This window comes from Lepidochelys olivacea (assembly GCF_965140295.1).
Source record: "Lepidochelys olivacea isolate rLepOli2 genome assembly, chromosome: 2".
NCBI classification, from domain to species: domain Eukaryota; kingdom Metazoa; phylum Chordata; order Testudines; family Cheloniidae; genus Lepidochelys; species Lepidochelys olivacea.
In genome coordinates, this window is record NC_140412.1 from 231,260,592 (window position 1) to 231,277,161 (window position 16,570).

At 40.5% G+C, this 16,570-nt stretch overlaps 1 protein-coding gene across 3 annotated transcripts in view; it reads left to right on the forward strand.

Moving 5' to 3' along the window:
• The window catches only part of CACNB2 (calcium voltage-gated channel auxiliary subunit beta 2), a 395,376-nt gene that overhangs the window by 2,500 nt on the left and 376,306 nt on the right, over positions 1 to 16,570 (forward strand). For 2 of the 3 annotated variants that reach the window (XM_084619151.1, XM_084619149.1), the window contains exon 2: positions 12,909 to 13,001. In XM_084619151.1, the coding sequence (XP_084475277.1) occupies positions 12,909 to 13,001 (93 nt within the window). The remainder of the gene's footprint in view (positions 1 to 12,908; positions 13,002 to 16,570) is intronic. The other variant, XM_084619150.1, reaches the window with a different exon arrangement.

The following is a 16,570-nucleotide window of genomic DNA, read 5'->3' on the forward strand; positions in this document are numbered from 1 at the left end:
ACAATGAAGTTGACCAAAATGGACTGTGAATTTGGTAGGGCCCTACTTCTGAAACTACAGTCAGAAATGTAGCAGTGTAGGCATATGCTTTGCAAGCCTTCCCACACAGTGGTGCCCTGGCACCTAATTCCTGACCTACAAATACTTCTGTTCTTCTGGTCTCTGCCCTATCCTGAGCAGAGACTGACAACTGTACCAAATTCTGTAGTGGTTTTCTGATGTGGACAAATGTCCATTATTGGTCACAAAATTCATTCTGATCTGTGGTCTTAACTAGGCATAAAAGAATCTCTCTTTGGAGGTGAACAGCTAGTTCACCAACAACACCCTGCATTATTTGTCTCTCGGGTACAGTACAGTACTTGTATTCTGTTTTATATAATTGGTTTCTGAATGGCTAGAGCACAAATGGTGGCTTTTGTGTGTGTGTGTGTGTGTGTGGTAAAGATAGTGAAGCTTTTGAGTAAATGCAAGGAGCAAATTGCACTTCTCTGTACCAAAGTCCATCATTGCCTTTAGGCAAGTATACTAATCATATGTAATCCTTTTGTATCAAAGAACATTATTGGAATAGAACACCTCTTTGTCTGAATATTAATATTCAATTAATTCCTTAGCATTTTATTGCATTGAGAGACCATTATCCTTTTTTCCATTATTTCTAAAAAATTAATACAGTAAAAACTTGATTTTTTAAGTAAAAATTAAGCTATTATAAGTAATCACAGTGAGAAAGAGGCTGAATGTAGGATATGTGATCCATCACTTACTGTACTACATATATTCTAGTAATGCCCATTTACCCACACGTTTAAGGTACTTGGGACTATCATATTTTGTGATACTACTAGAAGTATTCCATGCCAATATTCCCAGTGGTGAGGTCAGAGAACCATTCAAATTTTATGCAGCAGTGTCACTCCTTGAAGTGCTTTAGAAAATACCATTCTACAACTTAGCTTGACCTGTATGGATGTGACCAAACTTTGTAACCAGATTCAAAACTGTGTCCTATCCTAGGATTCTACCTATGCTAGGCATATTTTTTTTTTTTGGTTATATATCATGTTCTGTATCGTGGATCAACAAAGGCTGGCCAAACCATGCTATAGCAGTTTAAGGAACAATTATACTTAATAGTTTGTTTCCATATTGTTGAGCCACCGACATCCTCTGTAGTTAATCTGTTGCAAGGTTTTATATTATGGTTTTCCAACGTGGTTTGTCCCTGGAGACATTGATCAAGGAAATTATGCTTGAAACCTGCTAGTCCCTGTCCCAAATAGCATGATATGTCTTAGGTGCTGTGCAAACACAAACAACCATAAAGGAGCTCTGATTCTGACTGGGACTTCTGGGAGAGTGCTACTTTAAAATAAATATTAAACATAGTAATAACTAGCACACTCTGATCCTAGTGTAGATAAGATTTTAGATAAAAGTTTAGGTCTCCAATCTATAAATGGCGATTCTGTATGTCCTAATAAGGAGGAGAGGATGGAAGATGATAAAATACAGGTAGGATTTGATGAGAGACAGTCAAAAGAAGAAAAGTTCCATTCAATTATATCATGTAATGGCAGGCAGCTAAAAAGTGACAAGTTTTTTAAGTGCTTATACACCAATGTTAGAAGTCTAAATAATAAGATGGGTGAACTAGAGTGCCTTGTATTAAATGAGGATATTGATATAATAGGTATCACAGAAACTTGGTGGAATGAGGATAATCAATGGGACACAGTAATACCAGGGTACAAAATGTATCGGAAGGACAGAACAGGTCAAGCTGGTGGGGGAGGGGCACTATATGCGAAAGAAAGCATAGAATCAAATGAAGTAAAAATCTTAAATGAACAAGACTGTATCATAGTATCTCTACAGCTAGTAATTCCATACCTAAATTATAAGAATATAAGAATATATTACAGACCACGTGACCAGGATGGTGATAGTGACTTTGAAACGCTCAGGGCGATTAGAGAGGCTATTAAAAGAAAAAACTCAATAATAATGGGGGATTTCAACTATTCCCATATTGACTGGGTAGATATCACCTCAGGCAGGGATGCAGAGATACAGTTTCTTGACACCTTAAATGACTGCTTATTGGAGCAGCTAGACCTGGAACCCACAAGAGGAGAGGCAATTCTTGATTTAGTCCTCAGTGAAGCACAGCATATGGTCCAAGAGGTGAATACAGCTGGACTGCTTGATAATAGTGACCATAATCAATGTTCCTCTAATTTTTGACAGGCCATGTGTGCAAAAAATTTCTTCTGTGCAAATTGTTGTGCTTCTGTGCAAATTTTTGTGAGCGCGGTGTTTCGCTGTGTGCGCGGGGTTTAGGATCTGTGTGCGTGTGCACATGCGCACAGCTTAGAGGGAACAGTGACCATAATATAATTAAATTTAACATCCCTGTGGCAGGGAAAACACCACAGTGGTCCAACACTGTCGCATTTAATTTCAGAAAGGGGATCTACACAAAAATGAGGAGGTTAGTTAAACAGAAATTAAAAGGTATAGTGCCAAAAATAAAATCCCTGCAAGGCGCATGGAAGCTTTTTAAAGACACTGTAATAGAGGCTCAACTTAAATGTATAGCCCAAATTAAAAAGCATAGGAAGAGAACCAAAAAAGAGCCACCGTGGCTAAACAACAAAGTAAAAGAAGCAGTTAGAGGAAAAATGGCATCCTTTAAAAAGTGGAAGTTAAATCCTAATGAGGAAAATAGAAAGGAGCATAAACTCTGGCAAATGAAGTGTAAAAATATAATTAGGAAGTCCAAAAAAGAATTTGAAGAACAGATAGCCAAAGACTCAGAAAGTAATAGCAAAACATTTTTTTAAGTACATCAGAAGCAGGAAGGCTGCTAAACTACCAATGGGGCCATTGGACAATCAAGATGCTAAAGGAGCACTCAAGGACGATAAGGCCATTGCGGAGAAACTAAATTAATTCTTTGCATTGGTCTTCACGGTTGAGGATTTGAGGGAGATTCCCAAGCTTGAGCCATTCTTTTTAGGGGACAAATCTGAGGAACTCTCCCAGATTGATGTGTCTTTAGAGGTTTTGGAACAGATTGATAAACCAAACAGTAATAAGTTACCAGGACCAGATGGTATTCACCCAAGAGTTCTGAAGGAACTCAAATGTGAAATTTCAGGACTACTAAATGTCGTCTGTAACCTATCATTTAAATCAGCTTCTGTACCAAATGACTGGAGGATAGCTAATGTGACACCAATTTTTAAAAAGGGCTCCAGGGGTGACCTTGGCAATTACAGGCCAGTAAACCTGACTTCAGTTCCAGGCAAACTGGTTGAAACTACAGTAAAGAACAAAATTGTCAGACACATAGATGAACATAATTTGCTGGGGAACAGTCAACATGGTTTTTGTAAAGGGAAATCATGCCTCACCAATCTACTAGAATTCTTTGAGGGAAAGCATTTGACAAGGTCCCTTACCAAAGGCTCTTAAGCAAAGTAAGCAGTCATGGGATAAGAGGGAAGGTTCTCTCATGGATTCGTAATTGGTTAAAAGATAGGAAACAAAGGGTAGAAATAAATGGTCAGTTTTCAGAATGGAGAAAGGTAAATAGTCAGTAGTGTCTCCCAGGGGTCTGTACTGGGCCCAGTCCTATTCAACATGTTCATAAATTATCTGGAAAAAGGGGTAAACAGTGAGGTGGCAAAATTTGTAGATGATACAAAACTACTCAAGATAGTTAGGTCCCAGGCAGATTGCGAAGAGCTACAAAAGCATCTCTCAAAACTGGGTGACTGGGCAACAAAATGGCAGATGAAATTCAATGTTGGTAAAGGTAAAGTAATGCACATTGGAAAACATAATTCCAACTATACATATAAAATTATGGGTTCTAAATTAGCTGTTACCACTCAAGAAAGAGATCTTGGAGGTCATTGTGGATAGTTCTCTGAAAACATCCACTCAGTGTGCTGCGGCAGTCAAAAAAGCAAACAGAATGTTGGGAATCATTAAGCAAATAAGACAGAAAGTATCATATTGCCTTTATATAAATCTATGGTTCACCCAGATCTTGAATACCACATGCAGATGTGGTCACCCCATCTCAAAAACGATATATTGGACTTGGAAAAGGTCCAGAAAAGTGCAACAAAAATTATTAGGGGTATGAGGAGAGATTAATAAGACTTGTATTTTTAGCTTGGAAAAGAGACGACTAAAGGGGGATATGATAGAGATCTAGAAAATCATGACTGGTGTGGAGAAAGTAAATAAGGAAGTGTTATTTACTCCTTCTCATAACACAAGAACTAGGGGACACCAAATTAAATTAATAGGCAGCAGGTTTAAAACAAACAAAAGGAAGTTTTTTTTCACACAATGCACAGTCAACCTGTGGAACTCCTTGCCAGAAGATGTTGTGAAGGCCAAGGCTATAAAAGGGTTTGAAAAAGAACTAGATAAATTCATGGAGGATAGGTCAATGGTTATTAGCCAGAATGGGCAGAGATGGTTTTGCTAGCCTCTGTTTGCCAGAGGCTGGGAATGGGCGACAGGAATGGATCACTTGAAGATTACCTGTTCTGTTCATTCCCTCTGGGGCACCTGGCACTGGCCACTGTCAGAAGACAGGATACTGGGCTAGATGGACCTTTGGTCTGACCTAGTAGGGCCATTCTTATGTTCTTATTTTTTTTTGTCTGAAATTTCTCACAGGAAAAATGTTGGTTTTCTGAACAAGTCTAATTTTTTTTTTTTTACTGAAAGAGCAGCTACAACCTCTATACGTGGCAGGGGAAATCATGGAGCCACAGCAGGAAAAGTCACAGACAGGTCACAGCTTCCATGATTTTTTGTTTATTGCCAGTGACCTGTCCATGACTTTTACTAAAAACAACCATGTCAAAATCTTAGCCTTAGTCATGAGCACCCATAACTCCATAAGTGGGAGCTTGGGGTGCTCAGTACCTGTGAAAATCAGGCCCTTATTTTTTCCCTTGACTTCCTATTTCATCAGCTTTTCACAAACAAAAAGCCAAATAAATGAGAACACATCAGTTTAGCAATCAAGTAATTTTTAAAGAAGATAGGTCCACCTGGTTATTTATAGTAAAAGACAGAGAGCAAGTGTCAATGCTTTGCCATTCTTCCATGGTAATTTCTTGATCTGTCTGATCCTATTTTTTAATGAGTCCACAGTTCAGCTTCTGCTTCCAAATTGATCTTTTTTTGTGTTTGTGTGTGAAGTCCAGAGACTAAATCCCTAGCACTATTGCCATACCAGATCAGAATACTGTCTCATCTAGTGCAGTGGTTCTCAAACTATTTACCATTGTGGGCCGTATCCAATGCTACCTGTGTGGCCCTGAGAATGTCACATGGGTCTCAGATCTGTGCTGATTGGGCTGCAAGTGGCCCATAGGGTGATAACCACTGATCTAGTACATTATCCTGTCTCTAGCAGAGACCAGAGTGGGATACTTTTAGAGGAAGGTTCATTAAATCCTGTAATTGGCAATTATGAAATAACCTGCTGAGAGGGGAAATATCTTATCTGAAGTGAGTTTCTTCCTAATTATTTCCTTCTCATCTTGCTCTTTCTTTACCTCCTTCTATGTTATCTGTCAATTAATTTCCTAGTGGCTTGACAAATTGTAAATGAAAACAAGTTCCTTCTTCCTTGTTTTCTTTTTTTCTTAATCTCTTTCATATCCTTTTACAAAGCCTCAAACTTCTAGCCATATTGTGATGTCTTTGTTGTGGCAATACGTGCTCCCTTCTTTCTATTTCAAGGAGCTTCTGTCTTCCACATTTCAGGAGTTCTTGCTTTTGTTTCTAATTTGTATACTTAGGTTATCCTCTAATATAAGAATTCCGAGTGTGTGTGAATGTGTAATGTTGTCACGAGGCTAAGCACATTTGATTTCAGGTCCTTGCAGTAGTTCAGTTTCGATTGTTGGAGAGAAATTGATGTCGTGGCATGAGTATTGAGTAATTTGTTTGTTTTTCCACTTTGTGAATATTCTCTACAAATGTGTACATGCATCTTGTTATTCTTAAAGCAAGATAGATCCACTGGCACACATGGGGCAGAACCCCAGCTTAGTCACCTGAGCAGTCACCAGCTGTCCTCACTGTTTTCTCTCAGGTCTCCACCCATCATCCATCTGCCATGGAATCTTCCCCTCTTCATTGACATATCACCCTCTAGTGAGGAATCAGAAGAGCAGCAGCAGATTCAACCTGCCTTCTACTGACCAGTTACAGCTGAGTCAATTTACCCCATATATACATACCCCATTTCACCTATTCTTTAAATATATTCTTCTATTGCAAAGCCTTAATTTGTTAATATTAACTCACAAACTAACTTTATAATTAATAGCCAAAGAGATCCTGTTACTCTTAATTTAATAGAATTATTGTTTGTATTTAATCACTGCTTATTATGGAGCTATTGAAGGTTTTATTCTCATCTGTCAGTATTCCTCAACTGCCAGCTCCAACATGGCAGTGCTTGAATAAAATAGATTAGAATTAGGGGAAGGTGAGACCAAATTACCCTTTTTAGGCTTCCAGCATGGTCACCAGCATGAGGCAGTGTTTTCCACTCTGATGGCTGGAGGTGGTAACCTCCTTCCAGTGTTGCATTCTTTCATGGTAGAAAAAAATGTTAATAGCCTTAAATATAAAACAGGGCAGATTTCAAGAATTATTTCTCTTTTGATTCCTCCCCAAACTTTTGAGGGGTTCAGCCTGCATCACCCTGCTCTTTGTCAGCAGTAGGCTTATTTTGAATGCCCAGTCTCTACTGGAGGCATTTGTTTCTCAGTTGTATATGGTATGCCATCAATTGTTGCCCTTGTTGTTTAGATTTTCCCTACTGTTGGGTCCATCTGAAGCTCTCTGGTGATTTCAATCCCTACTTTCCTTTAATGCCTGCTCACTGCCTTCTAGAGGTCATATTCCTGGTTTCATTTTGAATGGTAGTCTCACTGCCCCTTTGGGTCTTGTCTTAGACCTTGTCTTCAGGACTCCACAGTCCTCCTTAGCTAAGGCTTCACCATAGTTTTCCTGCTCTCTGCTGGTGTCTCTCCCTCAGGCCTTCTATCTGACAGGTGCAGAGACACACCCCTCTCCGCTGCACTCTCCCCCCCCCTCGCTCCGGGCTTTCCCAGAGCTTGGTCTCTCATTTCTGCTCTCCTGTTTGAGTCAGGAAGCCTTATATGAAAATTCCTATTGGGCACATGAGTGGGAGCAGGCAGGCTCAGACCTCCAACAACAGCTCCCAGTCTTAAAGGGCCCAAGGTCCGTAAGAGGCTTGCTGGGATGAGCACATGTGCCCTAAGACCTAGTGCCTCTGTTACACACTCCTTTCACTCAGACTGAAGGCAGAGGGGTCTGAATCTATGGTGGGATGAATCTGATGAGCAGCAGACTCACTATGTTCCATTGTCACCTCTGGCATGTAGTAGGTCAGCAGGAGGGAGAAGATTCCCTTGCAGTTAGGGAGATGGTTGGTCTGAGTGAGGAGAGCAGGCCCAGTTCCCTCTCCTGGCTAAGAGGATGAGGGTGGCGGAAACTCTTTTAAAGTGTCTGTTGTGGAAAGGGAACTGGCCCTCTTGAGATGCAGCAGCAGAGCAGAGGTAGCCTGGGATCTGGGAGACTGATGAGAAGCAGAGCGCCCCAGAAGGGAGAGGCTGTTGTTAGCAGCAGTAGTGGCAACAGCATATTGCAGGCTGTCACAAGGCCGGTGGGGAAGGAGCAAAGGCTTGACCCTGCATCCAGGTTTCTGAATAAAGGGGGGCTTGAAGGGGTCTAACAGGGGCACTGAAGCAGCATCCCTCCAAGCGACTTGTAAAAAGGACAGGAGACTGTGGGGTGAGGCTTTCAGCCTAACCATTGCTTCAGGGAAAGCAGTTTGCACAGCAACTGGACACCTGCATGGAGGAGCCCCCAAAGAGATATCTTTATGGTATTGAACTCTAGCATGTTGGGAACTACTGACTGACACCCTATTGCACCTATTAGGGGCATTCCAGGTACTGTGCCTGAGTTGGCTTAATCCTCTTTCATAATCCCCCCTATGGACTAAGGAGGAATTGTGATGTTTATCTTTTGTTGTAGTTTAAGCTGTTGTATGTGGGATATTTGTGACCTTCTTTTCTGCCTGCCTTACTAAACAATTGCTTTTGTCTGAGCTGCGTGTCTGAGTGCTTACTGGAACTCACCAGGTGCTAGACCTATATTGCGTACTGACTGAAGTGCTTGCAGTACTTGCCTCTGAATCGTGGTATGGCTAACATGCTACTGAATATCAGAGAGGGTTTGATATACTGCAGCACTGAACAACCCCATTTGGTGGGGATGATTACAGTGGCAATGGATTGTTCTTGAACTGAGTGGTAGTATTCGGTCAGCATGTCCTGAATTTTCCTTAGGTTCTGTTATCTAGTGCATGTGCACATTTAAGTCTCTTCGTCTCGAATCTTGCTGCAGGGGGAGGAAAGATCACTTGGTGTGTTCTGTGTGCGGCTTCCCTTTGTTTCCCCATCAGAAATCTGCGGGGAACATGAATTCTGCACACATGCAATAATGCAGAATTCCCCTAGGAGTAACGTTAGTGACTCTGCTTGTTGAATCCTTCTTTGAGTCTTTGAATGAGGCAAACATGTCTGTTTTTAAAATTTGAGCTCTGCCTCTAACTCTTTAATATAAGTCTTAATGACTAGCACTGTATTCTCCATTATAGGCTGGGGATCAGCTACTACTGAGAGCATTACACATGCTGCTCTTTTTTGCCTTGGTGTAAAATACAAATGAATGGTAGCTGATTGTTCATAGATATGCATTTACGATTTACCATAGATTCAAAGGCCAGAAGGGACCATAGTGATCATCTAGTCTCACCTCCTATATAACACAGGCCATAGAACTTTCCCCAAAATAATTACCTGAACATATATTTTAGAAAGACATCCAATTTTGATTTAAAAATAGTGAGGGAGAATCCAGCACAACTCTTGGTAAATTATTCCAGTGGTTAATTACTGTCACTGTTAAAAATTTACACCTTATTTTCAGTCCACACTGACTGGTTTTCTGGTTGTGGATTGAGTAATTTGATGCCATTAGATCCACTTTTCCAGATGCAATTTAGTGCAGTATTTTTCCTTTGGTGATCAACCATGTATTCTGTTTATGTCATGTACTTTGGAGAATTAAGTATTGTGGATGCAGGCTTGCTGTGCATTGGACACAGCAGGGATCTTGTTAAAATCATAGGGTTTCATTGTGGAAAAATGAACACTCTTCAGCTCCTAATAACTTAGAAATAATTGTTCATATATATGAAACAGTATTAATTTTCAGGGAACCAGTATGCATGTGTAAGACGATTAGTATGATTTTCATGGTTTATTAGATAAGATGGATTTAAATAAATGGTGAGTGACTTATTTTTAGGTAAAAGTGAGAATGAAAAACATGTCTTCATCACTTTTCTTCTTAAAGAGTATGGTAGATGAAATTTTTTTACAAAAAATACTTGTAGTTAAAAAAAAAGTCTTACACAACCTGACTGGTATTTTAGGAAGCAACAGAATTTAAACATGTGTGTGTTGTGTTTCTTTGTCTATAGCAACGGAGCCCATTTTCAAAGAACTTTACACACCTAAGTAACTAAGTAATAAAGCAAGCTAAGGTCCCCATTCTATATAAACACTTAAGGGCATGCATAACTTTACTTGTATCAGCAGTCCCATTGAGTCAATGAGACTGCTCCCATGATTGAAGTTATACCCATAATTAAGTGTTTGCAGGATTGGAGTCTTACTAATTGCGAAATGAATGCAATTACTTTGTGCCAGATTGTTGCTGACCACATGCAGATATTCTTGGGTAGTATTGAGGAGCATTGCCTTTGCACATATAGCATACAAGCCCATATTACAGGGACTGTTCCCTACATAAATACTACTGTGTACCAGCCTATGGAGCAGGCTGCCCTGGTGGGAGCATGCTGGAACATTCAGAAGTATGGTAAAACATATGCAGTACCTTGGTGCATTGGGTCCAAGATAGGCTGCCCACCTTGCCACTTAGGCCAATAGCTATGTGTCACAATTCAGCCTGTTATTTGTAATTGTTCAGTTATAACCAACTGTTATATACTTCTTCCTGGAATATAAACAAAATGTAGATAAGATACCTAATTTTAATACTGAAATTTCCAGTCTAGTATTATGTACATTGTGAAAAATCAATTTACTATTCTTCCAAAATTGTAACTCCAGAAACAATTGTTCATGCAAATAAAGAGCTTGATCTTGCACAACACAGCTGTGAGGAAATGCACATGAAGAGGCAAAATATAATAAAAGGACAGAATCACTGTTCCCAAACCTCAAAATTTTATTATGATATTTTGTGTTTTTCTTAAATCCACAGCTCCTGGAGTCATGTGATTATGTGAGAATCTCAGCTCTCATTTAAAAACAAAAACAAAAAAGCAAATTGCTAGCCCTCAAAGTTTGGAGAAAAGCTTGAAAATTTGAACCCTAAGGGCTCAAACACCAGAGGGCAATTAAAAGGAACCCAAAATATATTGACTTTAAAATCATGAGAATTTTAAAAATAATCTCATGACTGACTCGTGATTTTTGAATATTTGGGGGGCAATGTTGCAGAGAGTATTAGGAAATCCGATTCTTTGTTAAGAAGTGCTGCCATGCAGTTACAAACTTATACATTATTAGTAGCAAGAGTAAATTTAAGGGGATTATGTGGCCCACCACCTCTTTAGCATGATGAGGATACCTATCAACCTCCAGAAACAACAAAGAGTACTTGTGGCACCTTAGAGACTAACAAATTTATTTGGGCATAAGCTTTTGTGGGCTAAGACCCATTTCATCAGATGCATGGAATGGATAATAGAGTAGGAAGATATATATACATAATACATAAAAAGATTGGGAACTTACTAATTCTAACGAGACAATTAAATTAAAATGGGCTTTTATCAACAGGAAGAAAAATCACTTTTGTAGTGGTAATCAGTGTGGCCCATTTCAAACAGTTGACAAGAAGGTGTGAGTAACAGTAGGGGGAAAATTAGCATGGGGAAATTAGTTTTTAGTCCTTGTAGTGACCCATCCACTCACAGTCTTTATTCAGGGCTAATTTGATGGTGTCCAGTTTGCAAATTAATTCCAGTTCTGAAGTTTCTCGTTGGAATCTGTTTTTGAAGTATATCATCCTCCAGTTTCCTCAGATGCCCAAATCTTTCCTCCTTTTATTTTGTTTTGTTTTTTACTCTGTGCAGAGTTTACAGTATCAGACAAGAGACAAAGACAGATACAGATAAATATATGGGGAAGTAAAAGGAAACAATGAGACAATATTGGTCAGCATGGTAGGCAGTGGTATCAGCACACCAGAGGCTGTTGTCATATTTTTGTAGGCATCATGGCAAAGGAGAGTTTTAAGGAGGATAATGAGGTAGTTTTTTAATGTTTATGGGGAACTCTCAGATGTGAGGGGTAGCATGGGAGAAAGAACTGAGGTGCTCGTTTGAAAATTTAACAAGTGGGTGATGGAGGCTGGCATTATTGGCTGATTGGAGGCAGGAGTTGACATCTTGATAGTGAATGAAAGATGATAGATTGGATGAGGATTGACTGCGAAGGGCCTTGAAAGAGAGTACAAGCATCATAAGTTTGATGTGATAGAGAAGAGGGAGCCAGTGGAGGGATTCAAAGAGGGGGGTGAAATGGTCAAAGTGCTGGGCTAGAAGAATAATCTTTACAGCTGTACTCTAAATTGATCTGAACAAGGCAAGATTGCATTTGTCAAGGCCAGAGAAAAGGATGTTGTAGTAATCAAGATGTGAGATAATGAGAACCTGGAGAAGAGTTTAGCTATGTGGATGGATAGAAAAGGCTGTATATTAGTGGTGTTACTTAGAAAGATTTAGACATAGCCTAGATGTGAGGACCTAGAGAGAGGTCCAAGTCAACGATGATGCACAGGTTATGGGCTTGAGTGACAGGCAGGATAGTGGCGTTGTGTACAGTGACCAAGAGGGGGTGGCTACTGAACAGAAATATTAAGTGAATATGTCTTCCTTTTGTGCATTATTATTGACAATTCTATCATGTCCAACTAGTAATGAATCAATACCATTGTTAGGACTCCTTTTGTTCCTGATATATTTAAAAAAGCTCATTTTTATTATCTTTAACTCTGCTGACTATAGATTTTACCTGGCGTTCTTTTGCTTCCATTATCAATTTTCTACAATTCCTAGCTTTTAATTTATGTTCATTATTATCAACTTCCCATTTTTTCCATTAGTTATATTTATTATTTATTTATTATGGATGCTTTCACTTCCCCTCTAAGTCAGGCTGGTTTATTGACCAGTATAACCTTCTTTTTCCGTTTGTATGATTGTGGATTTTGTAGCATCTACTAAACTGTTCTCAAACAGTTCCCAATTATCATTCACATTTTTCTGTTTCTTTCTCCCAGTTGGTTTGGCTCATAATTGGGACATACTGTAGACTTCTCCAGCAACTCTCTTATTAGGAAGTACATTTACAGTAACTATAAAATAAAATAAAACCATACTTCATTCTGACTTTTGAACATAATATTACATTGTACTAGTTTATAAAATTGCTTCAAGAGAGAGAGAACCTTTCAGGGCTTGATTGTGCAAACCGTATTCATGTTGGTCAGCACTTACTTATGCACGTGTCCCATCAATTACTTACATAATTGCTCACCAACTTGACGAAGCTTGCCCAGTTGAGCCCCGAACAGTCAAACATGTCATGTTACATCAGTAATGTTTGTACTGGAAGTTTCTGTGTAAGGGAAATTAACGGTATTCCTGTTTTATTTTTTTATAGTCTTACGGAAAAGGCGCTAGAAGAAAAAACCGATTTAAAGGATCAGATGGGAGTACATCTTCTGACACTACCTCTAATAGTTTTGTACGTCAGGTATGTTATGCCTTTTTTAGTTTGTCATTCAGTTTTCAAAGGATACTGCAAACTTTTTGGTGTTCAGGACAGACTAGACAGACTTTTTCTTGCAGTATTAGGGCTCAAGGCACAGTGTGGTGTTATTAGACACAGAACATAGTAGCTTTCCGTTAGTCTTGTTTGCTGTTGCCAAGAGCAGTATTTACTTTCTTTTTATCACAGAAATTCCATGAGGTGATTAAGGATGTAGGGGGAAGGGGAGACTGGTGGGAGGACCTGGAGTGACAGCTCTAGCAGAGACATCATAGTCCCCCCAACCCCTGGGGATTCCTTGCTTAAAATATTGCTGTGTGAGGCAGCATTAACTTAGATGCTTTTCTCATTCTCAACCCAGTGTTATTTCAGGAGCCCATCTGGAAAGGAAATCCTTGGCAGCATGGGTCTCACCAGACTGCCATGGGGCTGGGAGAGGGCTGTAAAGGACAGAGAACCAGTGCAGAGTCATTCACAGTATGTGAATCTCCCAGATATGTGCAGATTTCAGAGTGGATTCATTAGTTTTGATGGAATAATGCCAGGGAAATTCTGACGGGGAGCCTGTGGTTAGATGTTGATAGATGTTTGGCTGCGTGTGTGTTTGCTCTGTGTGCCGCCCCCGCCCTGCGCAGACAGCTGGCATGGCAGACCTCGAGCAAACTGCTCAATGACCACAAGGTCCGTTAAGGGATGAAGACTCCCGGCTAAGTTTATTGTTGACGAAGCATGGTACTAGTATTTTGCAGACTCTACCAGTCCACTAATACATGTATGCCCGTAACAATGGACCAGCTTAGTGAACGGCGAGACTTTCTGTTCCTCCCTAGGCTAGACAAAGATACTCCCTCTGAGATACATCTTTATACCCGATACAAACAAGTTAATACTGCCCTTCTGACATACTTACTATAGTTACTGCTCCCAGACGTGGCTAGTTATCACTCATCACCTTGTACATGTTGTTTCGATCAAAACATCTCCATTACGTACTTTCATCGTGACCTTATCTTTTAGGAGGGATCGGTGTGTTCCTGTTATCCTTGGGGAATGTTTTTGTTCCATCCTTGATATCGGGATGTTCTGGTACCACTTGATATTGGAATGTGTTTGCATGAATACTCTGTGACTAGCACTTCCTAGGAATGTGTATTTTTGCAATATTAGCCCTGTTCTTGCCAGATTCTGTGAGCAGGTCATGCCTCATACCAGGCCTCTAATACAAGAGCTTAAGGTTCAGGCTGTCTTCCTACTACAGAGCCTTGTAAAGTTTGCAGTATTTAGTGTGGGTTTATTGCGTATGGGTTGATTTGGCCCACAGAGTAGTGAAAACCACAGTGACAATAAAGTATATCCAAGGCACAGTGTATTCTGTACCTGCAAGTTCACCTTTTGTTGCAGAATTGTGCTCCAGAAACTCAGTGTCTTTAGATAAAAAGTAGCTGTTATGGTTGAGGACAGAACCTTGAAAATGTGAAGCAAATGTTAACAATGCAGTGACATGTGCCTGAGTCTTAAGAGAGCCTGCAACAAAGCTCTGATAAATGAATTTTCCCATCCATTTCATTCAAGATTTTGCAGGTGCAGAATTTGGCATTTTTGCTGCAGAATTCACCATTTTACTGCAACAAGGCATGCACCTTTTTGTTTTTTGTCTCCTTTGCTTGCCAGATTCCCTTGCTTTTTCCTATACTTGAATGCAAAATCTTAGTTTCGTGTCAGACTGCAAGTCTGATGAAATTAGAGTATGTATTGAGATGGAAGTGAAAGCCTTATGAAGCATTGGAGAGTGTTATCGGCGGTGTTCTAGTGAAGGTGGAGAGGAATGCAAAAGGACGGCTTCCCCCTTAACTTCCTGTGTCCATAATTTTAAGATTTTCAGTTAATGGAGTGCCTCCTGCTGCAACCTTAACTGCCACTAAAACATAGTTTTTGTTTGTTCATTTCTTGGGGTTTTTTTTTATACTGTTTTGATGTACCTCAGTGTACGACTTGCCAGAGCCAGGGAGAAAGGGAACTGCCCCTGCCTGAAAATCAGAGGGAAGAACTGTGCTGATGGAGCTGCTTCTGACTATGTGAACCCACCTGAAGAGTATGAGAGACTGGGGTGTGTGTCGGTAAATTCTTTGTAACATTGTATCCCTGGTTTTTTTTAACCCCCCCCCAACTTTACAAGGAAGCACACTAAGAGCAATCCTCTGTATTTAGTAGTGACAACATAATCCGTCAGCTAGAGGGAACATTCATAAAGGAATCTGTGTCAGCACTCACTTCCCGAAACACTCACATTACTGTGGATTGGACATCCAGGGTGGGAGTGGGGGAAGACATATAACACACATTAACTTTTGGGTTACTCAAGTAAATAAATGACAAATGCATAAAATGTAAAAGCTGTGTATTTTGGTCATTCACACCATAATTTACAGATTATCTTAGTGTTTAAGTGGAAACCTGCTTTGAACTGTTTTTTTTTTCACTGTGGATAGTATATTCCAGTAATGGTTGTAGTATTCTCCCCCCAAAAATGCAGCAGCTCTGAATAACACACAGAAGAATTGTTTGAGTCATAGCAGGTGTGTGGGAGAAGTGTTTCTGCATGAGTTTGCTTACTGCAGAGTTTCTTTCAGAGCTCAGGATTGCACCCTGGGCAAGCAGTTCTGCTCTGACTCTCCTTCCTACTCGGCCAGCTTGATACCCTAGCCCAGTGGTTCCCAAACTTGTTCCGCCGCTTACGCAGGGAAAGCCCCTGGCAGGCCAGGCCGGTTTGTTTACCTGCCGCATCCACAGGTTCAGCCGATTGCGGCTCCCAGTGGCCGCGGTTCGCCGCTCCAGGCCAATGGGAGCTGCTGGAAGCAGCGCAGGCTGAGCGACGTACTGGCTGCCACTTCCAGCAGCTCCCGTTGGCCTGGTGCAGCGAACCACAGCCACTGGGAGCCGCGATCGGCCAAACCTGCGAATGCAGCCAGTAAACAAACTGGCCCGGCCTGCCAGGGGCTTTCCCAGCACAAGTGGCGGAACAAGTTTGGGAACCACTGCCCTAGCTCAAAGAGGAATCGCTAGCAGCATTACTGCCATTAGATGCAAAAGCACAGCAGACATTGGATGTCAAATGCTGATAGCATGTTTAGGCAATAGGTGCAACTTCTCTCCACTGCTTAAGTTTGTGTGTGGTGTTCCTAGAATATCACAGATACATATTACAGGATTTCTTTCTGTACTTGTATCTTTCGTATACACTAACTATTGTTTTCCCTTCTGCAGCAGTAGTTACTTTTGGGGGCACAATGAGATTAATTATTCTTATTCTAGCATATGAAGACCTGTTCCATTTGCAAAGGATGAGCAAAGGGCTAGCAGCCCAGCATTTGGAGGTGGCATCTGGAGGTTGGGTGGACCTTAGGTTAAGTGTATGGTTATGTACAAATTGTTTTGAAATATGCAAATTAGCTCTTTTAATGTCACACATGGAGTGCCTCAAAACTTGGCCTATAAACAAGTTCAGGGCTACAGGGGCTGGACAGCCATAAGGAAAGCCCCTCCTTTAGATATTA